This window comes from Mirounga angustirostris, unplaced genomic scaffold (genome assembly GCF_029215605.1).
Source record: "Mirounga angustirostris isolate CCGP_5_RB_7025 unplaced genomic scaffold, mMirAng1.0.hap1 SCAF_4, whole genome shotgun sequence".
NCBI classification, from domain to species: domain Eukaryota; kingdom Metazoa; phylum Chordata; class Mammalia; order Carnivora; family Phocidae; genus Mirounga; species Mirounga angustirostris.
Window position 1 is genome coordinate 188,057,740 of NW_026991712.1, and position 26,054 is coordinate 188,083,793.

Below are 26,054 nucleotides of genomic sequence, written 5' to 3' on the forward strand. Positions count from 1 at the left end.
TGTTGTCCTGGGTTCTGAGGACCTCACTGTAGCCCTCAGACATTGCTGGTCCCCAGAACTGTGTCCTGTGGGCAGGACTTGGGGGTCTGCACAGGAGACCGAGGCTGGTGCCCCCCGCTTCCTGTCTTTGGTTCCTCCTCCCATGGCCCTGGTCCTGAAAGACGTCAGAGTGGAGTCTGCATGGGACTTAGTGATACTTCGCGGGGTCTCTGCAGGGCCTTCACCCCAGAAGGGTGCTAACAGAGGAACCCAGGCCCTGTTGCCCAGCAATCTCTGAATCAGAGCTTCTGATGGTGTCCCTCTGCCACTCCCTTGGAGACAGAGCTTGTCTCCATGGCCTCCTGTCCCCCTGCCTCCTGGCTGGTGGCTGCAGATGGGGGGACCCTCGGGTTTCTATGAGCACTGGTTTGTGAGCTGTTGGAAAATGAGATTTACATTGCAGTAATAAACTGCTAGCTCACGCGGAAGGCACCGTCCAAACAGCGATCTGACAGTGTGCCCATCAGAGAGACTTAGGGAGGCTTCCAGGGTGAGAGGCTGGAGTTCAAGGGCTTGTGTGCCGTTCAGAGGAAGGACAGGAGAGAGGCTCACCCAGGAGGCCGTGGCAGACAGGCAGGCAGGCCCCAGACAGGCCTGTTTCTGCCCTGCCAGGTGCCTGGTAGGCAGGGGGCCAATGGGAAGTGCTGGCCTCTGCACTGCAGGCAAGACTGGGCATGGTGAAGTCGTGCCTCTCTCCCACGGGCTTGAGGTTGCCCCCTGCGACCCCTTGTGGGCTGGGCAGAGTGCCAGCCAGCAGGGCCTTGGCCCCAGTAGTGGACCAGGAGGTGGAGGGCTGGCCTGGGCAGTGTCCCAGGGGTGAGACCTCAGGGGCAGCATGGGGCTGCTGGTCAAATGCTCATGAGGCCTGTATGCATAGGTTCTTAGGATGCTGCCTGCTCTGGACCAAGCTGGAGCCTCAGGCTGTGCCCTTGAGCAAAGTGGGGGTTCAGGGGTATGGGGTAGGATGTGCCTCCAGGGCTAATGTAGCCTGACACCTGAGGCTTGCTGCCCTTTGCTAGGGAGTCCATTTTCGCTCTGACCCTCTCCCACCTGCTGTAGGGGTGCAGGGACTCCTTCTGGGTGTCAGCCCCTGTCCAGTGGAGGACATGATAGTGCAGGGTGCGGGACACCAGGCTTGGGGGCTGCAGGCGTCTTTACCCCTGGGGGATTCCACTTTGGGGGTTGGACTCGACGTGCCTGGCTCTCCATCCACCTCACACTTGACAGAACCCAAGCCCACCTGTCTTTCCGAAGCCCCCAGTGGCATTGCCAGGGTGGCCTCCTTTTCTGCCTTGCTGTCTTCCGTGTGGCTGCTGGGAACGCATGTGTCCGTGTGCATGTGCATGTGTGTGCTTGCACATGTCTGTGCGGGGTCCTGTGTGTGTCACGTGTGTGTTTGCACATGTGGGTCTGTTTGTGCACGTGTCCCTGTGTGTCTGCCCGAGGGGTGCCTGAGTGCGTGCCGCGGGTCCGCGTCGGGTGCGAGAGCGCGCCGGAATGCGCGGGGCGCGGGGCGCGGGGCGGTGCACCGCGGGTCCAGGCGGCCCGCGGGGGCGAGGCGGGGCGGGGCGGGGCGGGGCGGGGCGGGGGCGGCCCCTCCGCCTAGTGGATTTGGCCTTCACCTGCGGGGGGCGGGGGAAAGCCGAGAACAAAAAGGCGGGGGGCGGGGCGCCGGGCTCAGAGCGCGCGGGCCGCTGGGGTGCGCGCTGCTGGCTGGCCGGCCATGGGAGCGTCCCGCGGCCGCGGGGCACTGGCGGCGCTCTGGTGCCTCGGGCTCCTGGGGGGCCTGGCGCGCGTCGCGGGCACGCACTACCGCTACCTCTGGCGGGGCTGCTACACGTGCCACCTGGGCCAGGCCGGCTACTCCGTGAGCGCCGGTGACCGGAGGCCAGGTGGGCGCCGGGGGACTCTGCGAGGGTGTGGGGCGGGGGGCGGGCGCCCCGCTCCGCCGCGGGTCCCCTTTGCACCTCGTTTTGAGGCTAGCCGCCGGGCGGCTGACAGAGCGGAGGCTGGAGGGAGCAGGGCGGGGGCAGTGCCGCTGGCCGCAGCTTCCTCTGGGACAGGGCCCTTCCTCCCTGAGTCATCCGACCTTCTGTCCCCTCTCTGGTCTGGCTGCGGGGTCTGCTGACAGCTGAATGGCCTCTTGACCAGAGGGAAGAGAAACAGGCCCTTGCCTTTGCCTGTGGCACGGGGGGTGGGGGGGGCATTTGCCCTGCACTGGCCGCTCTGTGGGGGGGCAAGCAAGAAGGCAGGCTCAAGAGAGAGCCCTCTGGGGTCCCTAAGCAAAGTCTGCCATTCCAGGGTCCCCAGAGCCCGGCCCCTTGGGGGTCGCGTGTGGATGTGGCAGGTGCTATCCTTTCCGTCACCTTCACCAAGCCTTGGGGGTGTGGTCAGCCCAGTGGGCTGCAGGGTGAGCGGGGAGGACCCCAGCAGTTCATGGAAAGCGGATACACCCTTGTCCGGGTCCATCCCACCTGTCCCTGCACTGTAGATCTGCTACCCACGCTGGGCCAGCCTCCCGCAGGAGCTCCTTAGAGCTTGGGGCCGGTCATCCTCGGGAATGGGAGGCGGTGCCCGGGGAGTCAGCACCTGGGTCACAGCACGGGGCGGGGCACTCCCCTCCAGGTCGTCCCTGGCCCCTGAGTGTGGCTCTGCGCAGGGCACCTGGTCTTCTTGGAGATACTGGCCCTGCTCTGCTGTCCCTGAGCCATCCCAGCTGGGTCTCAGGCTGGGTCCCCACGGGGTGGGCAACACCCCGACTCAGTGGCTCAGCCAAGGCCAGGCCGCTGTGGTGTAAGTGCTGTGAGGCTGTGTAGCCTCCAGAGGGGGGCTCTGTGGGGCTGGGCTTTGGGGAGCCCCCACCCTGCTCTGGGGCCTGCGTGGCCTTGTGGAAAGGAGAGGACAAGGGCCTGTGGATGACGGGGTGCCATCTCTGGGCATGAGGACCCTGTGGCATGTTCAGGGGAGAGCAGGATTCTGAACTTGATAACCATGTGAGTGGGCTTCCTGGCAGCGTCCCAGAGGGCTCAGGTTTCCGTGGAAGCATGGGTGAGGCTTCAGAAGGGGCTGATTGGGGGGTGTCTGCAGGGGCAGCTTATGGACCCTGGCATGAGCCCCTGGCCCGGGAGCTGGTGGAGCCTCCATAGGCTCCCAGCAGCATCGAGATAGGCTGCGCAAAGCACTACCTGGGGAGTCAGCCCGGTGTCGGCTTGGACCCGCCTGCTCCTGGCTCCTCCCCGTGCCAGCGTGAGCTGCATCGGACGTGTGGTGGCTGGGCTTCGGGCTGGAGAGGGCAGAGGGGGTTTGTACCCGGCTATTATGACTGGTTCCATTGCATCAGCATGGGAGACTCGGGACCTTCAAGCTCTCTTTCAGCTTGGGGTCGGGGGGTGGGACCCAGGCCCCCCTCTGTGCTGTCTGGGAGAGTGATGTTTTCTCTGTAGTTCCAGCACCTAAGGTGTCAATGCTCAGTTGGGGCCCTGCCGTTTGGGGTCTCAGGGCACTGGTCCCACAGCAGGAAGCACTGGGTGTAGGCAAGTTGGCTCAGCCGGAGAGAGCAGGCCTGCAGGACAGGCCCCGGGGAGGGCATCCAGCCCCCAGAGAGCACAGTGGACCTCACTGGGGGAGCCAGGAGGTTGGGCTAGCCAGAGGCCCCGTGTCTTCCCATCTCTTTCTCCCTGACCTCCTGCCCCCTCCTTTAAGGGCCCTGTGATGACACTGGGCCCACCTCGAGATCCTTAATGTAAGCCCACCTGCAGAGTCCCTTTTGCTGGTGGGACTCTAGGGATTAGGATGTGAACCCTTTGGAGGGCCATTATTCAGCTGACCCCACTCAGATAACTGAGCCTGTGGCTGTCAGGTCACAGCCATGGCCATGGCCACGGTCACAGGGTCAGCAGCTCCAGGTGGTTGGAGTTGAGGACAGCTCTGTTCTGCCCCCACGTGGCTGCCTCTGGAGTGGGGCAGGCAGGGGTAGGGAACTGGGTCCTGCCTTGCTGCCTGAGTGTCTGTCTCCTCTGTGAAGGGGCCCCAGCAGGAGGTCAGGTGGCCAAATGCCCCACTGCCCTTCAGCAGGCTTCCCTTGCCCAGAGAGGTGAAGGGGGAGGCCTCAGGTCCTTCAGCCTTGAGCTGCCCGCCGTGTCCAGATACCCACACGGGATGACAGCACTTGGTGGCGCTGGACGTGGGGGCTGAGCGTCATTGCACCTTCCGGGCTGCCGCTCACAGGTCCTGTCCCCGCCAGGGGCAGGTTGCCGATCACCAGGCAGTGCAGCCCCAGGGGCCAGGGGAGAGCGTGGGGCTGCGGTCAGCGCATCAGCCCCTCCCGAGAGGGGCGCCGTGGGAGATGGCTTGCAGACCTGGCCCTGCGCATCTTAGCAAGGAGCAGCATTTCTGTCCACTGGTGTGGACGCTTGAGTCTGAATGTTCCTGTATGGGCAGCAGGGGGGCCAGAACAGTGGTCATGTGGGCAGGGGGTGTGAGCCAGGGCGGGAGGCCCCAGCTGTCAGGGCAGCCCAGCTGGAGGGGCCCTGCTGGCTGACGGCAGCCTCCTGCCCCTGCATTCCCCGAGTGCTTCCTCCCAGATTGTCTGTCCATTTGGTGTCCTTGCGGCCCACAGGCCTGCTGGGCTGGCTGAAGGGCTGATGCTGCCTGGGGCTCCCCTTGCGTCCTTGGACGGCTTGCTCAGACCTGCCCGGGAGCTGCTGGAGGATGTGGTCCTCCAGGTGGGCTTGGCCCCCCAGCCAGGGGTCCGAGCAGCTCAGGGGTGTAGCGCTGCCTGAGCCAGCCTCTCTCCTCGATGGGGGTCTGGAGGGAGCCGAGTGTGAATGTGGGGCTGCCTGCGGAGAGCAGGGTTTCCAGAAGCAGCGCCCCTGCATGCCTGTGCATCCGGCCCCAGGGCCACGTCAGGAGCACAGCAGAGTGCCAGAAGGACGCCTGGCAGGGCTGGTCTGGACACTGCAGCTGCCGTCCATCCCCCCCAGACAGCACACACCTGGCACATCTTCCCCAAAGCTTCGCTAAGCACCTACTGTGTGCCCAGGGCTGTGTCCCCTGCGGTCTCATCTTTACCTCTTTCTGAGCCCCCGTGGGTGGGTGCTGCCCGCCCTCCCCTTCCATCCACTCCCCACCCAGCTGACTCTCCCACAGGAGGGCCCTGGGTCCCTCTGTCCCCCACCCTCTTGGTGGCTCTGCTGGGGGCCTTTGGCCTCTGCCTTCAGGCTTCTTCCCCAGAATCTCCCGGCTCCATTCTGAGAGAGCTCCAGCCTGGAGCCATGGGCAGAAGAGAGCCTCTCTGGGTCTTTGGTCTTCTCTCTGAGGCGCTTGGCAGGGCCCCGGGGGTCTCCCCGGAGTGGACCTGGCCTGTGTGTGCAGAGGCCCTGGCCTCCTGGGATTGGTTTGGTGTCATTTCTGGGGCGCCAGGTCCATTATCAGCGCACGGGCTGGAGGCACAGTTCCCGTGCGTGTGGGAAGCATAAGCTCATGGGCAGGCATTGGGGATGGCGGGGGGAGCCTCGCCCTGTGGCCCACCTTTGGCACCCTTCACAAGTGGGCTCAGACAGCCTGCATTTTAGGATGGAAGCATGGGAGCTGGGCATTTTCACGGGTGGGAACCGGAGGATGGAGTCATGGCTTGTAGATGTTGGAGTGGAGCGTCTACGTGTCTGTCTCCCTGCTTTTGTGGTTGGGGAGGCCGGCTACTCTGTTGGTGAGGCTGGTATCTGAAGAGTGTGGACTGGCCCGAGGCGCGGGCCTGGGCTTCCGTCCCCATGCCTGGTGCGCCAGGGCCCCCCCATGTCTGCAGTGGCTCCCCCCTTGGTCTCCGTGTCTCGCGGACAGTTGTGTCCCTCACACACAGGTGTTCGCCACGCACACAGGTGTCTCAGCAGCCCGTTCCAACCACCTCAGTCGCTGCCCAGCCTCCCCGGGGGCCCAGGTTGGTGGACGGAAGTCTGGAGGGAGAGGTGAGAGGTGAGGGCAGCCCCCACCTTCCCTGTGCCTCTGCATACCTGCTGGAGGAGGTGACCCTCCTGGGGTGCAGGCCCGCGGGCCTCCAGCTCTAGGGAGGGTCTTTCTCCCTCTCCAGTTCTCAGCTGGGCTCCTGGGGAGGCTACCCAGGGCCTTTGGGCTGGCCTCATCCACTTCTGGTCAGCACGTTCCCTGGGGCCTGAGGTGCGGTGGGCACGGGTGTCCTGCCCTGGTGGTCGGTGGCCTCAGATGGGGGGTGTTCTCCCAGAAGTGACTGGGTCCTGTCTGGGGGATGCTGCTGGTGTTCTCCCGTCCCCCTGGCATCGGGAGGCCCCTGGGGGACCCAGGCAGACATCATCCGCGTTAGTTCCCTGGGACAAATACAACAGTAGACATTTATTCTCTGACTGTTTTGGAGGCTGGAAGTTCAACATCAGGGTGTCAGCAGCTCCCTCTGACCCTTCCTTCTCTTGTCCTTCCAGCCTCATGTGGCCCCCCCTTGTTCCTTGGCTGTGGCCACCTCATTCCAACCTCTGCCTCCCCGTGTGTCTTCTATGAGGACCCCAGTTGCTGAATTTAGGGACCCCCCCCTTATTTAGCACAGATAACTAATTACATCTGCATCTTAAGGTCACATTCTGACGCTCTGGATGGATGTTAATCTGGTGGACATTGTTCAGCCCTCCTACCCCCTGCCAAAGCCTGGGCAAGGGCATCTCATGAGTTACTGGTTTTTCCTTTTGGGCTCATGGGTCCCAGAGAAACAGCTGACACCGTCCTGAGAGTATTTCTGGATTTGGACTTTGGAATCGAGCGTGAGCTCCAAGTTCAGTCTTGAAAGGCGTGAGGAGCTGGGCCTCTCCCCACCTCAGCCCAGTGCCCTCTGCAGCCCTTGCATTGTCTAGACCGCCGCTCCCTGCATTCTCTCTGACCCCCAGGGCTCCCCACATTCTGGCCACCCCCAAGGTGGCGGCCCCGCCCCCCGAGCAGGCTGGCCAGGTATGAGGGGCAGGCTCCGCCTTCTCCCCACTCTGCTCTGGCTAGCGTGGGCCCAGAGCTCAGAGCTTGGGCACCTGGGCGGGGTTCCATGTCCTCAGTGAGGGGGCCCGGATCGGGGTCCCTGGGGCGGTTAACCCTTGGCCCTGTGTCCCTGTCCAGATGTAGATGAGTGCCAAATGCACAACGGCGGCTGTCAGCACAGATGTGTGAACACACCAGGCTCCTATCTCTGCGAGTGCAAGCCCGGATTCCGGCTCCATGCGGACGGCAGGACCTGCTTGGGTAAGCGCCCGGCAGCCCTGGGTGTGGCTGGCTCCATCCCGGGCCCCGTGCTACCTCCCTGCCTGGGCTGCTGGCCTCGGCAGTGCCCCCACTCTCCTGGCTGTGCCCACTGGGCTGGGGATGGGGCCCCTGTCCTCCTGGACTAGGAGACCCTAGGGGGCTTGTCTGCTCAGTGGCTCCATCCTGCTGAATGTGTGCAGCTCCTTGGGGTTCTCGCTGGCCTATTATGGGGCAGGGCTCCCCCATGCTGAGGCTGAACGCTGTGACCCTGGGATGCTGAGGCCATGTTCCTGGGGTGCCGTTCTTGGGGAGGAGCCCCTGGGCCACCGCACTATAGAGGGCCTTCTCAGCCGAAGCTGTGGTGGTGGGTCAGCAGGGTCCCAGGCCCAGGGGCCAAATTCGGGAGCGCCTTGGGTGCTTGCTGGGTGGCAGGGGAGGCTGGTGAGGGCAGGGGCAGGACCAGCTTAAAGCCACTCTTGGCCTGCAGAGCTGGGGTTCCTGGGCCCAGGCTCACCCACCCCAGCCTTGGGAAGCATAGGGGGCTGGGCTGTGGCAGGTGGGGAAGCGGTAGCTGAGAAGCAGGACCCCAACCCTCACTTCCTCTGCAGGGCCTTTTTTCCATGGGAAGTAGACTTGATGGAGGTGCCCTGGCCACAGCCTGCTGTCCTTGCAAGCATGGCGGGTTACGAGGGAGCCGGGGGACGGTGCCGGGCGCCCACTGAGGTGGAGGGTGGGGGGGCTGCTGGCCAGGGTCTGGTGTTGAGCACTCAGCGCTCAGTCCCCCCCCCCGCCCCTCTCCTGGCTGGCTCTGGACGCAGGGGCCAAGAGCACGGGGCTGCTGTGTCTGGGAGGCCGTGTGGTGGTCATTCTCTGGGGGGCTGGGGGCAGGACCCCCCTCGTTTCCACCCTGGAGACAGGGAGTGGGCGTGGCAGGCTCGGAGTGGCCTCATTGCTGCTTGCCTTGTTGCTATGTGGCAGGGAGGCCCGCCAGCCCCGGGGGGCCCTCCGGGCACACACTCTCACGTGTCCGGGTGTCCGCAGGGAACGAGGCAGCAACTCCGCAGTTTCTCCGGGTCGGGAAGTGGAAACAGATGTGGGAAGTGTTGTAATGTGCTTCCAGACGAGCCTGACGGGGTTGCAGCCCCCAGCTGCTGCCCTCTGGGGGCTGGGGGGGCGCTCCTGGGAGCCCGCTGGCTCACCCAGGCCCCCGGACGTCCTGGAGAAGGGTGTCCCTGGGGGCTGGTCCAGGGTGGGCCGGGCCGGGCCTGGGGAGTGCCCACTGCCCCCTCCCTGCTGTGGGCTCCCCTGTGAGGGGCCTGGGGCTGGGGCACACCTCCCCCTGTCTCTGGTCTCCCCATCTGCCGATGACGCCTTCCCTGAGGTGCTGGATGGCAGGAAGGCCCGCTGGTGATGGGTGAACAGCATGCAAAGAGAGGGGCGCCTTCCTGGGACAGGCTGTGGCCTCTGAGAGTGGCCTTAAGCTGCTGGCTGCGGGAAGTTCCGGAGGGGTGCCCCCAGCCTTGCCCCGGCCCTCAGCCCACCCCCCTGCTACACTGGAGCTCTTCCCAGGAGCCTTCCCTGCGTGTGCTCTGGGCTCCAGAAGTCTTGATTTGTGGCATTGGCTTGTTTTAAAGGTCTCTTCGGGGTCTGATGCCAGGGCTCCTGGGCATGGTGTGCACAGCCTGGCAGGAGGCTGCTGGGACCTCACGGCCCCTCTGCCCGGCACCCCCAACACCACGCACTCAGGCGGGCCCCAGGCGGCCTCCGGCTCTCTCAGTGCTGGTGCCCACCTCCTGGCTAATCCCCATCGCTGGAAGTGGTTTTCTCAACGCTGGTGTTTGGCCTCTCTCTCTCTTTTGACCATGGCTCCCAGCAAGAAATGCACACTCTGCCCCAGTTACCTGCACACCTGGCTCTTTTTGGTGGCTTTTTTGTACCAGGAATCCCCGGGAGCTGACAGCTTGCCAGGGTGCAGGCCGGTGTCTGGGTCCCCCACAGGGGTCTGGGGTTGGGGCGGGTTTGTCAGGCTTGGTCCACTGGGAGCTGCCTTTCCTGGAGGGGCCTGGACTTTGCGGAGAAACTTCCAGAGTGGACAGGGGTCTCCAGGGAGCTTCTTCACAGGCAGAGTAGGAAGTGTTTGCCCTTCTTGCTGATGTACCCCTTTTGGTTGCTGGGGGACCTGCCCAGCCACAGTGGTGGATGAGCGGCTTCTAGGTGGGGGCCTGGTGGAGGGCGTTGCTGGACCCTCCTCAGGCTCTGAGTGGTGTGGAGCTGGACGGACTTCCTGTCACTGAGAACTGTGGGGCTCTGTACCCCTCTCCTCTGGGACTCCCAGGGTACAGGGCATGGGGAGGAGCTGGGCCTTGTCTGAGGTTTCCAGGATGCCTTCTGAGCTCAGATCACCCTAGGGCTGCAGCTGATACTTATGGGAGGAATTAGTATAGGAATCCTGCCTGCCCCCCCCCCCCGTCCCCGCCCCGGGCAGCTACGGGGCTGGCTGCACAGCTGGAATACAGCTGCCTGGGAACCTCCTCTGGGGCCTGCTGGGATCCTCTTCTGGAGGAGGGGTGCTGGGAGCTCTCCTGGGACTTTGTAGGCTGGCAGGAAACAGCCCCAGGCGCCTGCTCCCATCCAGCAGCTGGGAGTAAGAAGTACAGAGATGCTGGAGAAGGAGTCCCCCCCCCCCCCCCCCGGGATATGACCATCATTCCTGTGTTGCCAAGTCATGGGGCCCTGAGGGATGTGGGAAGTCCTCAAAGGCACACTTGAGAGGGGGCCTTGAGACACTTGTGGAACTTGCCTCCAAGGCAGGGAGAGGACAGGAAATGCACAGCTTTCTCCTTTGCAGAAGATCTGGTGGAAATAAAACACAGAAAGGTTTCAATTCTTAAAAATGAGAATTTGCCAGAAGGATTTTGCCATCAGCCCAAGGCCCCTGAGCACCACCCACTTAGCCTGGGCCCCAGTGAAGCAGCAGTGGCCTGGCATCATGGGGCACTCCATTGCCAGGGAGCCTTCCTGGGTGTGTCCCCAGCCTCTGGGGTGAGAAGAGCAGGGCCCAGCGTTCGTCTGCCCTGCTTGTCACCCTCTGGTCATGGAGCTCGCCTCTTTCCTTTTCCAACTTGGGGCAGTAGGGCCTGGGAGTGCTTTGGTTAGGTGACATGTTTAGGAAGGTCATTCTTGCTTCTCTGTGACATCTTGCAGAGCACCAGCCTGTAAACCCACAGAGACCCGCCACTGGGTGCTTTAACACTTGGTGCTGGGAAACCCACTTCCTCTGCGCAGCTGGGCGCTCTGAGCCTGCAGGACACCTGCCCTGTGGTCCCTTCTGGATCCTGCTCTTAGACATGGATGCTTCTCCATGTCCCCTTAGGCAAGCAGTACACCAGGGGGTCCCTATTAGGGACCATGGTATCACTGGCTCCACTAGTGGAGGGTCCCGTGTGATGCCCTGGGCCAGCCACTTGGAAGAGGTGGGCTCTCCATCCTCCCCTCCCCTTGGCCTCTGCTCCTATGGCCTTTTGGACTCACTCCCCTCCGCCTCCTGCCACAACACCAACCCTTGGGGAGGATTCTGCTGTCAGCATGCACTCCCCACCCCCCTTCACCAGTGGCCGGACGCCCCCACCCTGGTTCCCTCTCCTAGGAGTCCCATGGGCCCTGTGGTGCCCACTGCATGGGGGAGGGGCTCCCCAGCTCTCCCTTTCTCTGGGCCTCGGGGCAGTCTCTTTCCCTGCCAGGCTGGGGGTCTCCCAGTGAGGGGGCAGCGAGGGGAGGCCTGAGGGAGGCCTCCTGGCCCTGCCAGAGGCCCCAGCATCTGGGGCTGGTGCCAAAGCCAGAGGCAGCGGAGGTAGAGATCTCCAGGCTTGTCTCCATACCCCTCCCTGCAAAGCTGCACGTGCAGTTCTGAGAATGTTCCCAGTGCCCCCCAAACCATGAAGCAGGCTGCAGCTATGAGAAAGCAGTGTGCCTTCCCCGCCCCGTGGGCGGCCCCACCCCTGAGACGCCCCTGGGACGTCTCTGCTTTGCCCAAGCCCAGGGGCCCAGCAGTGCAGTCAGCCAGCGCCCAGGGGTGATGGGATGGTCACGCTCCAGCCCAGGGGCGCCAGGGGCAGTGGACACCCAGAGGGGAAGCAAGGGCAGACGGGGCCGTGCGGCAGGGAGGGTTGGAGCCAGGGATGGGGTTGGGCGGCTGGGCTGTGCGAACAGCAGCGGGGTGTTCATGCCTTTGCTTTACCCCGAGGTGGGCGGTGCTGGGCAGGCGGTCGGCACAGCCTGGGTCCTGGGGCCCTGTCGTGGCTGTCTCTCCCTGGCTGGTGGGTGTGTGGCCCGTGATGAGGCTGGTCTGGCCCCTGGCACGTGGGTGAGGGCGGCCACTTGCAGAGCCTGCAGCGCGGGGGCCCCAGCCGAGGGTGAGGGACAGGACAGCGCGCACAAGGCAGAGGAGCGGGCAGCCCATGCCTGGAGGGATGAGGCGGGCAGAGCCCGAGGGTGTTGCCTCTTCTGCCCTGCCGTGCTGGCCCTGTCCCCAACAGAGGGCTTTCCAGAAGGAAGGACCATGTGGGTGGCCTTGACCGCATGTGGTGGGAGGCTCTCAGGACCTAGAAACCAAGCCGGTCCGAGGACCGTAATTACCAAACCGCGTGAAGGCAGTGGGAACCAGAGCCACCCCTGCGCCTGCCCGGAAACCCCGGGGCTGGGTTTGGAGGCTGCGGCAGAGCCGGCTGGTGGGCTCGGCGTGCTGCCGACTGCGCTGCCCTCCCGCTGAAGCCAGGGCACAGCCCTTTGCCTTGCCCGCAGAGCGGCTGGGGGTCAGCCGTCCGCCGTCCACCTGCTGCTTCCTCACGGCACTCGGATGCGCCTGGCCCTGGGCTCCCGCTCCACACCCGTGCCCGGGTCTCGGGGCTGCCCCTGTGCCTGCACGAGCAGAGACCCTGGGGCACAGGCAGGGCTCCCCCCCGCCGGGGACATGTGTTTTCTGTTGTCCTGTCTCCAGCTCAGGCAGGACCCCATTGCCTTTGGGAGTGGACGCCTCGCCGGGAGGCCCCGGGTGGTGGCGGCCCCTGCTGGCGGAAGGCGGGGTTGCAGGCCAGCTCCTAGAACGCGCGCGCGGTCGGGGCTGGAGGCCTGGGTCCTGGAATTTGCACACCCGGGAGGGAGGGTGTGTTAGCTCGGGCACTGTAACAAGTCCCGCTTCCGGGCGGCTTGAAGAGCAGAAATTTATTTTCTTGCAGCTCTGGAGGCAGGAAGTTCCAGATCATGGTGCCGGCCAGCGTGGGTCCTGGTGGGGGCCCCCTTCCTGGTGACCCTTCTCCCCGTGGCCTGGGATGGAGGGAGAGACACAGGGAGGCAGAGATCTCGCGTCTCTTCTTATAAGGACACAAATTCTGTTGGATCAGGGCCACAAGTTTATGACCTCATATAACCTTAAGTTTCTCCACAAAAGCTTTGTCTCCGAGCACAGTCACGTTGGGGGTTTAGTTTTAGGGGTGCGCCTGTGAATCTTGGAGGGACACAAACACTCACCCCAGAACCTCCCGTTTTCTGCTGGGCGCTCGGCTTTGCTTCCGGTCTGAGCGTGGTCCTGATTTGCGGGAGCGCCCAGGCTGGGACGTGGATTCCACGGCCGGGATTAGAAGTGACGCGAGGGGCCTGGAACCTTCTCCACCAGCTCTGGGCACTGGCCACGCCGAAGCCGGCCCCTCCCCGAGCTGCACAGCCCAGTGCCTGAGAAGGATCTGCCTCGTTGAGCTTTCCGGGAACCCATGGCACAGGATGACACTGGGCTTGGCTCCCTCATGCACACAGCTTGGGAGCATCTGGAACGTTAGGACCCAGGCAGCAAAGTGGCAGGAGATTGGGGCCCGGGTTCCCTCTGTCTGCCCCCCCGCCATGATTTCTCCCCCACACGCTGCAGCGGGCCCTGTGCCTCATCGTCCCCAGGCCCGACTCGGGGGCTCTGCCTGGCAGGAGAGGCTCCTTGCCAGCTCTGCCACAGCTCCCTGGGGCCTCCTGGGGCCTCCTCCCTGTCCAGCCGGCTCCCCTGCCCTGGGCTCCAAGACCCTCCCTCAGTGTGCCTGTCCCACCCTGTCAGGAGGGGCTCTGGTCCCCATCACGAGCCTCCAGCAGGGATGCAGTTGGACCGTGAACACAAACAGCCCCAGGACCGGGCGGTGCTCAGGTCCTGCTCGGAAACGTCCGAGTGACAGAGCTGGCTGAAGCATAGCGTGTCAGCGGGGCCTCGGGGATCAGCGCAGACTCGGGGGTGGCTGGGTGGGGAAGGGGCTTCGCGGCTGGGCGACAGCAGATGTGGCAGCCGGCCTTGGTTGGGCCCAGGCCTTGTGTCTCTGCCGCTCCGCTGGGCACGTGGCAGGTGCAGCCAGGAGACCCAGCCGCCGCTGCCACCCTCGTGTCCCGCCTGGGCATGTCCTGCTAGGGCCAGGGCCCCCGGCAGGGGCTCCCCCACCCTACGCCTCACGTGAGGAAACTGGGTGCTCTCACGCGTGCTGTGTTTGGATTTTTCAAACGTGCTTGCCTGGAAAGGCGCTAAGAGCATCAGCGTGGTCCTAGCGTCCTCAGAGCCCGTGGCCACACGCCTGGTGTGTGTGGATGCCGTGGCTGGGCCTCAGTGCTGCCAGGCCTGCCGCCCCTGCTCCCACGTAACCCACCCGGGAGGCTCCAACAGGAGCGAGGCCGGGCCTCTGGGCCGTGGTGGCCTCCATGGCAGCCCCACGCCCACGCCGGCCCTGGCCCGACAGGAGAGCGGGACTGTCTGGGCCTCCTCCGCCCGCGGCTGGCCTGCCGCCTCCTCCGGGAGTCTCCCAGGCTGCCTGGCCTCTGGGCCCCGGACGCGCTGGCTCTCGGTGATGCGGGGTGGCTCTGGAGCGCCTGTCTACACCCGGTCCTCAGGCAGGCTGGGACAAGGATCCGGAAGCGGGTCATGGTCTGTGTACCCTGTGTATGGGCCGAGAAGCGAAGCCAGGCCCGTGAACACCATAGGAACAGTGTCCCCTCTCAAAGTCCTGCTTCTGGGGCAGAGATGGCAAGGAAGAGGGGCGCGGAGAGTCCTGGAGGGTTTCTGCGGGAGGTGCGCCGAGCCCGACGAGGGTAGGCCCCTTGGCTGGGTCGTCGTCCTGAGCTACGTGCACAGCTCCTGTCTGTGTCCCCAGCCATAACCTCCTGTGCTGTGGGCAACGGGGGCTGCCAGCATGAGTGTGTCCAGCTCACAATGACCCAGCACTGCTGCCAGTGCCGCCCCGAGTTCCAGCTCCAGGAGGACGGCAAGCACTGTGTCCGTGAGTGTGCCCACGGCCCTCGGAGAGGGCACGGGGGGCTGGGACCCCACCAGGACCCCCCGACCCACCCAGGGACCCCGGGGCCTGAGCCCAGGGCAGCCGCTGGGACTTAGGCTGGGCTCGCCTCCCTGCTTGGCCTCTGGGGCCGGAAGCGGGGCTCAGGGGGGGCAGGGCCAACTTGGCTGCCCCGAGGTGGTGGGGCACCGTCCGGCCCCGGTGGGCGTGGGGGAGGGAGCCCCTCAGGCTGTGCTCTGGGATCCTGCATCTGTTGGGGACAGGAAGCCCAGGATAGGGCATGTGGGGGATGGCAAAGAAGGACATCCTGCGTGTCTCTCAGTTCTAATGCCTGCCCTGGGCTTTGTGTGGGCATGTGGGACCCGGGCTCTGGCCCTTGGGTGGGAGACGCAGGCCGGGCCCCACCTGGCATCTTGCCCTGGGGTCTCGGGGCTTCCTGTCATGGAAGGGGGAGCTTTGCTGATGGAGATGGTGGGGCAGGCTCAGGGGCCCCAAGATGTGGAAACGGGGGGGTGCTGGGATGGGGCAGGTACTGAGAGGACTTGTCCACACCTGGTCTCATGGGTCTCAGGCCAGGAGGGAGGCTGAGCCTGAGGGGCTGAGCAGTGGGGGCAGAGTGGCATGGGGTCACAGGGCTGGGGGGCTGCAGCCTGAGTAGGAGCCTGGCTCTGAGTAGGAGGAGGCTCAGGAGGGAGGCTGGCACCCTCTGTCTTTGCAGGGGTGTCTTGGGGGCTGCCACATCTGGGAGAGGGGAGACCCCCACTGAGCCCGTTAGACTGGAGCCCAGAGGCACAAGAGCACTTGGGGGGTTCACGGGAGGCCTGGGGCACCCCAGATCTGCTGGAGCCCCCATCTTCCCTCTGGGCCTGTGACCGCAGGGAGAAACCCTTGCGCCGACCGGAATGGCGGCTGCATGCACACGTGCCAGGCACGCCGTGGCCTCGCCCACTGTGAGTGCCACGCGGGCTTCCTGCTGGCGGCCGACCGCAGGTCCTGTGAAGGTGAGCTGCCCCTCCCCGTGCTCCGGCCCCACCCTGGGGCCGGCTGTGGGGAGGCCCGGGCCCCAGCCGTCGCTGCACCCGACCTTGGGTGGGGCACGGGGAGGGACAAGGAGCCCGGGTCTCCTTTCTGCAGAAGCAGGTGGGAGACCTCAGCTTGTTTCTCAGTAGTTCTTGTATCCGCTTAGTCGTACGTGGTCGTCGGGGAAACAGAGGAGGCCACGAAGAGAAGGAAGGGAGCGTCACTGGGGCCGGCTTCTGGATGTTTCTACGGGTTGTTTGTTAGCACGCGCACTTGGAATCGTCCCAGATCCCAGTGGGGCGCCGCTTTCTAGAACGCGCGCCTTCGTCCTTGGCTTCGGGGGTGCGGTGCTTATTACCCCATCACAGGAATCTGGGGGCGCCCTTCCTGTACACGCAGCTCTGAGGAGGGGTCTTGCATGTCCCTGTCGCTGTTGGGGTGCGTCTAGGGCGGGCGGGGGCCGTTTCCCAGGCGTCCTAGGTGGGGGTCTGAGAGGCGGTGCCACGGGGTGCGAGCCCCCACAGCACCAACACCAGGACGGAGTGTTTTAGGCACCGCTGCCCTGGCTGCTGTGGGTGCTGGGGGCTGTGGCGGGCTCAGCGGGACATGGGGTGAGGGTCAGCTTCATCCAAGGAACCTCAGGGGTGCGGCCAAGAGCAGCGTCGGGGATCGGACAGCGGGATTTGGGCCTCATGGCCAGTGTGTGGGTGCAGAGGCCGATGATGGCCCCTGGTGTCCGTGGGCCCCTAGAGGCAGGCCATGGAAAGGCCCCTCCTGCGGCGGGCCCGAGACCGGGCTCGGGGACGGGGCAGCACAGCTGAGGGAGGTGGGTTCGGAGACGGACCCCCTTGCCCGATGCTGCTGGTCCAGACCTGTGTCCTCCTCACCCTGAGAGGGAGCGTGGTTCTGCCCCCGGGTGCCGTTGGCGAGAACGTGGACGCTCCGGTGGGCTGCCCCAGTCACGGAGCCTTGGAACAGGAAGTGGGGAGAGAGCCCTGGGTCTGAGCCCTGACCCCCAGTGGGACCCGTCCACACTGAGGCCCCCCCCGGGGGGCCGCACCTCCCAGGCCAGCAGCCCAGAGCCCTCCGCCTCGATCTCTCCCGTGCAGATGTGGACGAATGCGCCACAGGCCAGGCCCAGTGTGCCCACGGCTGCCTCAACACCCGTGGGTCCTTCACATGCATCTGCCACACTGGCTACGAGCTGGGCGCTGACGGCCAGCAGTGCTACCGTGAGTGGATAGTGGGTGGGCAGTGGCACCCTGGGGTGCGGAGGGGCCTGGAGCTGAGACTCAGTTCAGCGGCGGGGCGGGGGGGGTGGGGGGCAGAACATTCCAGAGCCTGCCCAGCCCAGGAGCTGGGTGTGGCCCGCTTCCCAGGAGCATGGGCCTGGGGGCTGCAGGCTGGCTGCCGGGGCCGGGGGGGCTGTGGGAGGGGGTCACCCGGACCCCGTCCTGCATCCCTGCTGCTGGGTCTCGTGTCAGGCATCGAGATGGAGATTGTGAACAGCTGTGAAGTGAACAATGGGGGTTGCTCACATGGCTGCAGCCACACGAGTGCAGGGCCCCTCTGCACCTGCCCCCGGGGCTACGAGCTGGACGAGGACCAGAAGACGTGCATCGGTGCGCAGCGGCACCCTACACGCTGCCCCCCACGCCCCCCACGCCCCCCACGCCTGGGCTGCATGTCGGCTTGATGCCATGACTTGGCAGCTCCCTCTGGTTCCCCTCTCTGTCCTGCCCACTCTGCCCTGCGCCGGGGGTGGGCCCTGCTGAGCACCTGGCATCCACACCCCATTGGCCCCATTGGACTCCCCCAGTCACTGGGTTAATGTCGCAATTGCTGGGAGTAGCACCTGGAACCCAGGGGGGGCCTGAGGGGGACCCTGCTGCGAGACGGACTCCCCACCACCTGCGGACCCCAGTCTGGCCCCCACAGCTGCTGGGGCGGCCCTGGGGCCCTGGCGTATGTCCTGTGTGTCTGTGGGGCCAGGGCAGTGTGTGGATGCGTGTGAGCGCGTGCGGGGCCCGTGTATTGGTGGGCGAGGGAGGGCATGCACGTGGGCAGGTGCCAGTGGGCCCCGGTTGTGCCCCGCAGACGTGGACGACTGTGCGGCCTCCCCGTGCTGCCAGCAGGCCTGCACCAACAGCCCCGGCGGTTACGAGTGTGGCTGCTACGCCGGCTACCGGCTCAGCACCGACGGCTGCGGGTGTGAGGGTGAGCAGGGGTGGGGGCGGGCGGGGTGGAGCGGGGGTGAGGGTGAGCAGGGGTGAGGGGGGCGGGCGGGGGCGAGCGGGGGTGAGGGTGAGCAGGGGTGAGGGGGCGGGCGGGGGCGAGCGGGGGTGAGGGTGAGCAGGGGTGAGGGGGGCGGGCGGGGGCGAGCAGGGCTGAGGGTGAGCAGGGGTGGGGGGGTGGGCGTGTATGAGCGGGGGTGAGGGTGAGCAAGGGTGGGGGGGCGGGCTGAGGGGGTGGGCGGGGGCGGGCGGGTGCGAGCGGGGGTGAAGGTGAGCAGGGGTCAGGGCGGCAGGCGGGGGTCGGTGGGTGTGAGGGTGAGCAGGGGTGGGGGGATGGGGTGAGGGCGTGGGCAGGGGCGGGCGGGTGCGAGGGTGAGCAGGGGTGAGGGGGGCGAGCGGGGGTGAAGGTGAGCAGGGGTGGGGGGCCGGCGGGGGCGAGCGGGGGTGAAGGTGAGCAGGGGTGGGGGGATGGGGTGAGGGGGTGGGCGGGAGCGGTCGGGGGCGGGCGGGTGTGAGGGTGAGCAGGGGTGGGGGGCCGGCGGGGGCGGGCGGGGGTGAAGGTGAGCAGGGGTGGGGGGATGGGGTGAGGGTGTGGGCGGGAGCGGTCGGGGGCGGGCGGGTGTGAGGGTGAGCAGGGGTGGGGGGCCGGCGGGGGCGAGCGGGGGTGAAGGTGAGCAGGGGTGGGGGGATGGGGTGAGGGGGTGGGCAGGGGCGGTCGGGGGCGGGCGGGTGTGAGGGTGAGCAGGGGTGGGGGGCCGGCGGGGGCGGGCGGGGGTGAAGGTGAGCAGGGGTGGGGGGATGGGGTGAGGGGGTGGGCAGGGGCGGTCGGGGGCGGGTGGGTGTGAGGGTGAGCAGGGGTGAGGGGGGCCGGGTGAGGGGGTGGGCGGGGGTGGGCAGGGGCAGGCGGCAGTAAGCAGCAGGCCTGGGCCCGCACCCCTGCTGCTCCCGGCCCCGCCTCCCCTGGGCTGCTGTCTGCTCTCACTCTGACGCTGGACACAGGAGGATGGCCGTGGGGCGGGCCTCCCCGGCGGCTGTGGCCGCGGCTCAGTCCAGTGGGCGGAGGCGGGGTGGGAGGGCCCCACGTCCCCGACCCCCAGAGGAGAGGCCCCAGCAGCCCCGGGTTTGCCTGCAGACGTGGACGAATGCGCCTCTGGCCGGGGCGGCTGTGGGCACCACTGCACCAACCTGGAGGGCTCCTTCCAGTGCTCGTGCGAGGCTGGCTTCCGGCTGGACGAGGACCGCAGGGGCTGTGCCCGTGAGTCTCCACCTCTCACCTCGGGGACCCCGCCTTCTGGGCACATGCTCCTGGTGCAGGGGTGAGGATGGACCCGCCTCAGCGCCCCCTCCCGCTGCGGGCCGGCCCAGGGCAGCGGGGGGGGGGAGGGGCTGGTCTGTAGGGGCATCCTCCAGTCCAGGGTCCTGCCCGGGGGTCCTGGGTGGTCCAGCTCCTGCCCTGCCCGGGTGACACAAGGGACAGAGGACAGCATCCAAGGGGAAGAGAGCTGCCCCCTCCCCATGCTTGGTCAGGAGTGCAGCTGGGATGATGCCCCCTTGCCACCACGCTGAGGAGGGGTGCAGCAGGGGCTGCTGGTGGGAGCCCACAGGGTGGGGCTCAGGCTCTGAGCCGCCTCTGGGCACTGGGCACCAAGGGGCAGGAGGGCCCAGTACCAAGGGGGACAGGTGGGTGGCAGGGGCTAAGGGGCCTTTGTGCCCCCACCCAGCCCTGGAGATCCCCGAGGTGGACCTGGATGGCCAGCTGCCCTTTGTGCAGCCCCTCCCACATGTCGCGGTGCTCCAGGATGAACGGCCTCACCTCTTCCAAGATGACTATATCGGGGTCCAGGAGGAGGAGGCGGCGGCGGAGGCCCGGGGGGAGCACACGCTGATGGAGAAGTTTGGTGAGAGGCGGGCCCAGCCATGGGGCTTCTGCTCCCAGGGACCACGGCCAGTGCCCCCTCGGCCCGGCCGCTGCCCCGCTGTGGTCGTGAGCTTGAGGAAGAGCCTGGTAGTAGTTTGACCAAGGCTCAGAGAAGGTGCTGGGTTTGCACAGCACAGGTGGGGCTGAGCCTGGCTGGACCAGGTCGGCCCTGACGTCCACCCCCCACTGCCCCTGTCTGCCCCCAGTCTGCCTGGACGCCTCCTTTGGCCAGGACTGCAGCCTCACGTGTGACGACTGTCGGAATGGGGGGACCTGCCTCCCGAGCCTGGACGGCTGTGACTGCCCCGAGGGCTGGACCGGCCTCATCTGTGATGAGGGTGAGGCCACGGGGCTGGGTGGTGTGAGCCCTGGGATCTGCAGGCAGCCACCCTGGGCAGGGGCCCTCAGGACTGGCAGCGCCTGGCATCTGCCCCTCGCAATGGTCCAGGGCAAGCAGGCCAGCAGCTAAGGCAGGGAAGGGGGTCCGACGAAGAGTAGCTGGTGGGCAGGCCGGTCATGTCCCCATCCTGGGTGAGAGCAGCCATGACCCAGGCCACTCGGCAGGCAGGTCGGTAGCTGGAGTGCCTTTGAGACCTGCTCTCCCAGCCCTGTCCAGTGACCCTGGGCCAGGCCCACGGTGCTGGTCGGTCTCCGCAGAGAAGGTGGATGTGCCGGAGTCCAGAGGGAGAGGATGCGGTGACTGATTAGTGAGGTCTGCCATGTGTTGGGGCCGGGCCGGAGGCTCGGGTGCGGCTGTCTGTTGCTCTGGGCGTCGCTTCTGAACGGGGCGGCTCACACCGCGGGACGGTGTCTCAGGGTCCCTCGAGGGGCTGCTGGGCCCAGAGTCCTTCTGCAGGCCGGTGACCCTCGTGCTTCACCGTCCCCGCCTGCAGCTTGCCCTCCGGACACCTTCGGGAAGAACTGCAGCTTCTCCTGCGCCTGTCGAAATGGCGGGACCTGCAACCCCATGACGGGCGCCTGCCGCTGCCCCCCGGGCGTCGGTGGAGCCCTCTGTGAGGACGGTGGGTGCAGCCCCTCCCGGGACTCTGGAGTGTCCCTGGGGTGGAGGGGATGGGACGCAACCTCTCAGCTGGACTGCCTGCCTTCTCCTTGCCGCCTGCCTTCCGCGGAGCCGGGAGAGGGAAGGCAACAGCGTGCTTCACTGTTTGCTTGTCCTGGGGCCCGACTGTAGCGCAGGGTGAAGACTTGGCAGACTAGCACTTCTGCAGTGGGTTCCCCATTAGGTAGTGAGCTCCCCGTCCCTGGAAGCATTCAAGTAGAGCTCTTTGGTGGCGGGTGGGATTTGCCTGGGCCCAAGGCTGCATGGGACAACACTACTGTCCTTTCGAACTGTGAAGTGTCTGCGTTTTTGAAGGAATTCGAGGGTCCCCGTAAATAAGTTTCCCAGGTGACTGACGCTTCACCTTGAAAACTGCAGACCTTCAAAATTCTGCCTCTTGTGTTGGACAGTGTAGCTAACGTGCCGAGAACTTCCTGCCTTATCCAGGGGGCAGTTTCAGTCCCTGGACCCCGTGCCCGGGGCTTCGGGGCACTGGCACCACGGGGCTGTCCTCCTCCTCCCTCTGGTCACACCTCACATGTCCGGCTTTCCTCTCCTTTCTCTTTTAAGGACGCTCGTGGATTAGGATAACCCAGGAGGGTCTTGCCTCCAGATCCTGGGGATTAGATGGGGACGTATTTCGGGGTGGCTCTTTAGCTCCCTGCAGCCCTTCAGGACACAGGACTGGGGCAGGAGCGAGCCCGGGGGAGGCACTTTGGGAGGAAATCCAGATGCCCTTTCCTAGCTGCAGCCCCCTGAGCCTGGTCTCGGGCTGCTGGCCGGCTGGGGCCGTGTGCCCTGCCTTCTCTGAGGGCCAGAGGTTGGGCTGGGTGACCACCGAGGGGTGGAAGTCAGGATGTGGTAGATGAGGGTCAGACGCAGGACATCGGGGTGAGGTCTTTGTGCATGTCCCACGCGTACGCTGGAGAATGTGCTTGGCTTTGCGCCCCGGGCGGTTCTCCAGACCGCAGACGCTGGGGAGACAGGCCAGCCGGGGCAGAAGGCCATATCCGTGGCTCGTCCTGTGTCTGCCCTGTCCTCGTGGTGCCCTTGTCTGCCCCCGGGCCCCTCCCTGTCTGGGATGCAGAGTCCTCAGGCTGCTGGGAGCCCTAGGGTCCTCCGGCCCTGCCCTGGGGGCCTGGGCCGCTGCCGGCTCCTGTGCCAGGCACGGGGGTCCTTGGAGCGTCTGCACGGGCATGGGGGCGTGGCCGGGTGGGCGCTCAAGAGGCCCTGCCTCCCGCAGGCTGCCCCAAGGGCTTCTACGGCAAACATTGCCACAAGAAGTGTCACTGTGCCAACCGTGGCCGGTGCCACCGCCTATACGGGGCCTGCCTCTGTGACCCGGGGCTCTACGGTCGCTTCTGCCACCTGGGTGAGTCCCCTGCCCGCGGCCGGTGGCCAGGGGGGCGGGGGCCATGCTGCCCACACTCCGGCTCGGGGGTGACTGTTCATCTGCAGAGGGGTCGCAGGGCTCAGCGAGGTCCCCCGGCTGGGATGTGGGCTCCAGGGACCCAGAGCCGTGTCCTCCGGACTGTGCTGGCCTCCAGGGTGTCTGGGGGGGTGGTCCCCAGCCTTCTGTTGCCTCCTGGCCCCACAATTGGGCTAACGGGTCGGCGGCAGCGTGGGTGGGGGCAGGCCTCCCGTGGAAGCTGCCGGGGCACAGGGCTCACCTTGGCTTTTGGAGTTTCCTGGCAGCAGGGGTGAGTCCTGAGCCCCCAGAGGAGTCACCCCTCCCTGGTGGGCTGGTGGGCAAACGTGGGTGACGATGAGCAGACTTGATCTGGGAGCTCCGTACTGTACTTGTAGAAGGATTATTTCAAGGAGGGAGATCGGGATTCTGAGAGCCGCCTGGCTGGGAAGTGGCGTGACCCGGGGCAAGTGCCTGGACCCCGCTGAGACCCTGTTTCTCGTCTATGAAACAGGCACGGTGGTCCGGGGGCTGGGGGCGGTGCCTCTCTGCGCGGCTCGGGGCTGGAGACCCTGGGACCCTGCAGGTAGGCAGGCCCGCCTGTTGGTTCTGTGGGTGCAGCGTGTCCGCCGTGGGCCTTCGGGCCCAGCTGCTCCGAGGAGTGCCCGTGTGAGCGGCAGAACACGCTGACCTGTGACCGGAGGGATGGTAGCTGTTCCTGCAAGGCCGGCTTCAGGGGCGAGCGGTGTCAGGACGGTGAGTGCAGGGCCGCGGGGGGCCGGGCGGGCCGCGAGCTGGCTGAGCCTGCAGGCCCCTCTCCCCTCGTCCCCTGCAGAATGTGTGCCGGGCTTCTTTGGGCCCGGATGCCGGCAGGCGTGCACCTGCCCTCAGGGCGTGGCCTGTGACCCCGTCAGCGGCCAGTGTGGGGGGCCGTGTCCTGCCGGCTACCAGGGGAAGGACTGTGATCAAGGTCAGTGGCTGGCCCCAGCGATGCCCAGGGTCGGGTGGGGTGTGGGTCCTCTGGCCCCACCCTGGTCGCCCAGTGGCAACTCCTCACTGGTCTGCCTGTCCCCGTGGCCCCGGTCAGGGCTGCTGGGACGAGAGTGGGTCTGTGTGCCCGGGGCCGGGCCCAGGGAAGGGGTCGCGTCCTCTAACGTTGTTCCCTCCCTACCCCGCCCCCCCACTTGTTAGCTAGAGCATGCTCAGAGTGCTGGGATCCGGGGGGCTGGCACTCCGTCCTGGTGGGTCTGAGTCTCTGGGACCTTGGCAGCTACTGGAAGCGCCGTCTTGGGCTGGAGGTGCAGCGTGGTGCGCGGCGCATGACGAAGGCCGTCCGCACGGCTGCCCTGGCCTGGGGCTGGAGGGAATGGGTGCAGAGTGGTGGGCCCGCTGGAGGCCCGCCCCGTGTTTACACACCGCAGGCAGCCTGAGTCCTGGGGTGACCCCGGCCCCGCTCACAGGGTGCGGGCAGCTGGGGGCCTCCCGTGGCATATGGTGTGTGTGCTGTTTGCACCTGCTGGCCCCAGGTGGCTGGGGACCACCGGGCCTATGGGGTGACTGATGTGAGCATGCCTGGGGGCCGGCTGGCTCGACCTCCCCCTATCCTGTCCCCTCTGGGGAACAAGGAAGGGGCCCTGGGGACCCAGCTGAGCGGAGGGGTCAGCGTCTCCCTCTGCAGCCAGGCTACGTCCCTCCAGAGCGGTGGTCCTGGAGACTGCGGTGCTGACCTTGTGCAGGGCTCTCGGGTCCCAGGGGTCCAGGAGGGATGTGTGGGGGATCCTGGGATCCCAGCCTGGACCCCCCAGCTCGACGTGCACCCCAAAGGGCTTTGTGGTGTCTGGTGCTCTCCTGTCCCTACGAGCTCTGGCGAGTCACAGGCTTCCCACCCAGACCCCTGACTCTTCTCTCGGCCTCCCCCAGACCCCCACGGACACTCAGCGGAGCGCTGGGGCACATGAGCACACATGTGCACCCGCTCCCCGGGCCCGCGGCAGCCGGGTGCTCTCTCCGGAGAAGTGTCCATCCTGCCCGCCGCCCTCTGCAGCGGCCCGTTAGCCTAATGTCCTCCGTGCAATTCCTTATCTTCCACATATGAGTGAAACCATATGATAATTGACTTTCTCTGCTTGACTTATTTCACTTAGCATAATCTCCTCCAGTCCCATCCATGTTGATGTAAAAGTTGGGTATTCATCCTTTCTGATGGCTGAGTAATATTCCATTGTATATACGGACCACATCTTTATCCATTTATCTGTCGATGGATGTTTGGGCTCTTTCCATAGTTTGGCTATTGCGGACATTGCTGCTATGAACATTGGGGTGCACATGGCCCTTCTTTTCACTACATCTGTGTCTTTGGGGTAAATACCCAGGAGCGCAATTGCTGGATCGTGTGGAAGCTCTATTTTCAACTTTTTGAGGAACCTCCATACTGTTTTCCAGAGTGGCTGCACCAGCTTGCATTCCCACCGACAGTGGAGGAGGGTTCCCCTTTCTCCGCATCCCCGCCAACATCTGTCGTTTCCTGACTTGTTAATTTTAGCCATTCTGACTGGTGTGAGGTGTATCTCATTGTGGTTTTGATTTGAATTTCCCGGGTGGCTAATGATGATCGTTTTTCCATGTGTCTGTTGGCCATGAGCTTTCCTTGCAGCCCAAGGGGAGGAACTGCAGGGCTGCCCAGGGTCACCGCCGCCGGCCCGCCCTGCCGGGGCAGGTGCAGCGTGGGGGAGGCTATGCTCGGGCTGGTCAGGGGCTTCCAGCACCCGGGGCTCTGCCTGTCCCCACAGGGAGGCGCAAGGCTCCTGGCCCCCACATGCTTCGCTGCAGCTCTGCAGTGGGCACAGAGCAGCTGGGCCAGTCCTTCTCTGGAGGCTTGCTCTCCTTGTCTCCACTCCTCCCTGGGGTCTCGCTGCCCCTCTGCTGGGCAGAGGGGGAGGGGGTCCCAGGACTCCGGGTCCTCCACACTCTCTTAATGTGCCTGGCTCCCGTGGCAGCCCCCGTCCTGCTGGGAGAGGGCCACAGCTGGGGGTAAAATGGTGTATGCAGGCCCCTACCTCACCCCCCTCGCGCGCTTTGGGAATCTGAGACCGAGGGGGCCAGACTTGTCTTGGGCTTCCTGGCTGGGTGGGAGGGGGTAGGAAGGAGGACAGAGCTGCTGCCAGCTTGCTGCAGGATGCCCAGAGTCTGTCCTGCACCCCTCCCCCCGAGCAGGTCCCCCCCGCCCATGTGCCCTGTGCTCTGCATGCTCCGTGGTCACCGGGGGCCCTGGCTGAGCCCAGCAGCCCTGCTGGGGCAGGGGGCAGCCCCACAAGGAGGCCCTTGCGGTTCCTCCCTGCAGAGTGCCCGGGGGGGATATTTGGCTCCCGTGGGGGGCACCCTGCGACCGGGTCATGGGGCAAGGACTGTGCCCTCCAGGGAGGACTGGGGACGGCTGGGGGCAGGTGAGTGGCCGTGGTGTCCTGCGACACTCTCCCTTCCCCGTGCTACACGACTCTGGGTAGTCACAGCCCTGGACCGAGTTTGGGGGTCCTGCAGAGCCCAGGCCCGTGCTTAGCAGCTGAGGGCCCATGCCGAGCCGCCCTTGGGTCTGAGCTGGAGGGTCTGCGCTGACCTGGGTGCCCCCGGGTCCGGTCAGCTGCGGTGCCAGCTTGGCCAGCAGAGCCCCCGGCACTCCTGGGGGCTGTGCTTTGTCCTCCAGGCTGCCTGCCCACCGCCTGTCCTGGGGCAGGGGCCCCTCTTCTGGGGGTGGTGCTCTGCAGCCTGCGGCCCACAGGGGAGTTGGGGGTTCCCATGAGCCGTTCCTCCCCCTCCC

General features: G+C 66.0%; 1 protein-coding gene across 1 annotated transcript in view; it reads left to right on the top strand.

The window, feature by feature from the left end:
* Window positions 1-1,738: 1,738 nt before the first annotated feature.
* The window catches only part of MEGF6 (multiple EGF like domains 6), a 33,756-nt gene continuing 9,440 nt past the window's right edge, over window positions 1,739-26,054 (top strand). Inside the window, exons 1-14 of the mRNA XM_064590065.1 lie at window positions 1,739-1,931; window positions 7,165-7,287; window positions 14,457-14,582; window positions 15,476-15,598; window positions 16,727-16,849; window positions 17,102-17,239; window positions 17,715-17,834; window positions 18,984-19,106; window positions 19,573-19,749; window positions 19,976-20,107; window positions 20,663-20,791; window positions 22,073-22,201; window positions 22,859-22,993; window positions 23,073-23,207. Of these exons, the coding sequence (XP_064446135.1) occupies window positions 1,763-1,931; window positions 7,165-7,287; window positions 14,457-14,582; window positions 15,476-15,598; window positions 16,727-16,849; window positions 17,102-17,239; window positions 17,715-17,834; window positions 18,984-19,106; window positions 19,573-19,749; window positions 19,976-20,107; window positions 20,663-20,791; window positions 22,073-22,201; window positions 22,859-22,993; window positions 23,073-23,207 (1,882 nt within the window). The 5' untranslated portion in view covers window positions 1,739-1,762. The remainder of the gene's footprint in view (window positions 1,932-7,164; window positions 7,288-14,456; window positions 14,583-15,475; window positions 15,599-16,726; window positions 16,850-17,101; window positions 17,240-17,714; window positions 17,835-18,983; window positions 19,107-19,572; window positions 19,750-19,975; window positions 20,108-20,662; window positions 20,792-22,072; window positions 22,202-22,858; window positions 22,994-23,072; window positions 23,208-26,054) is intronic.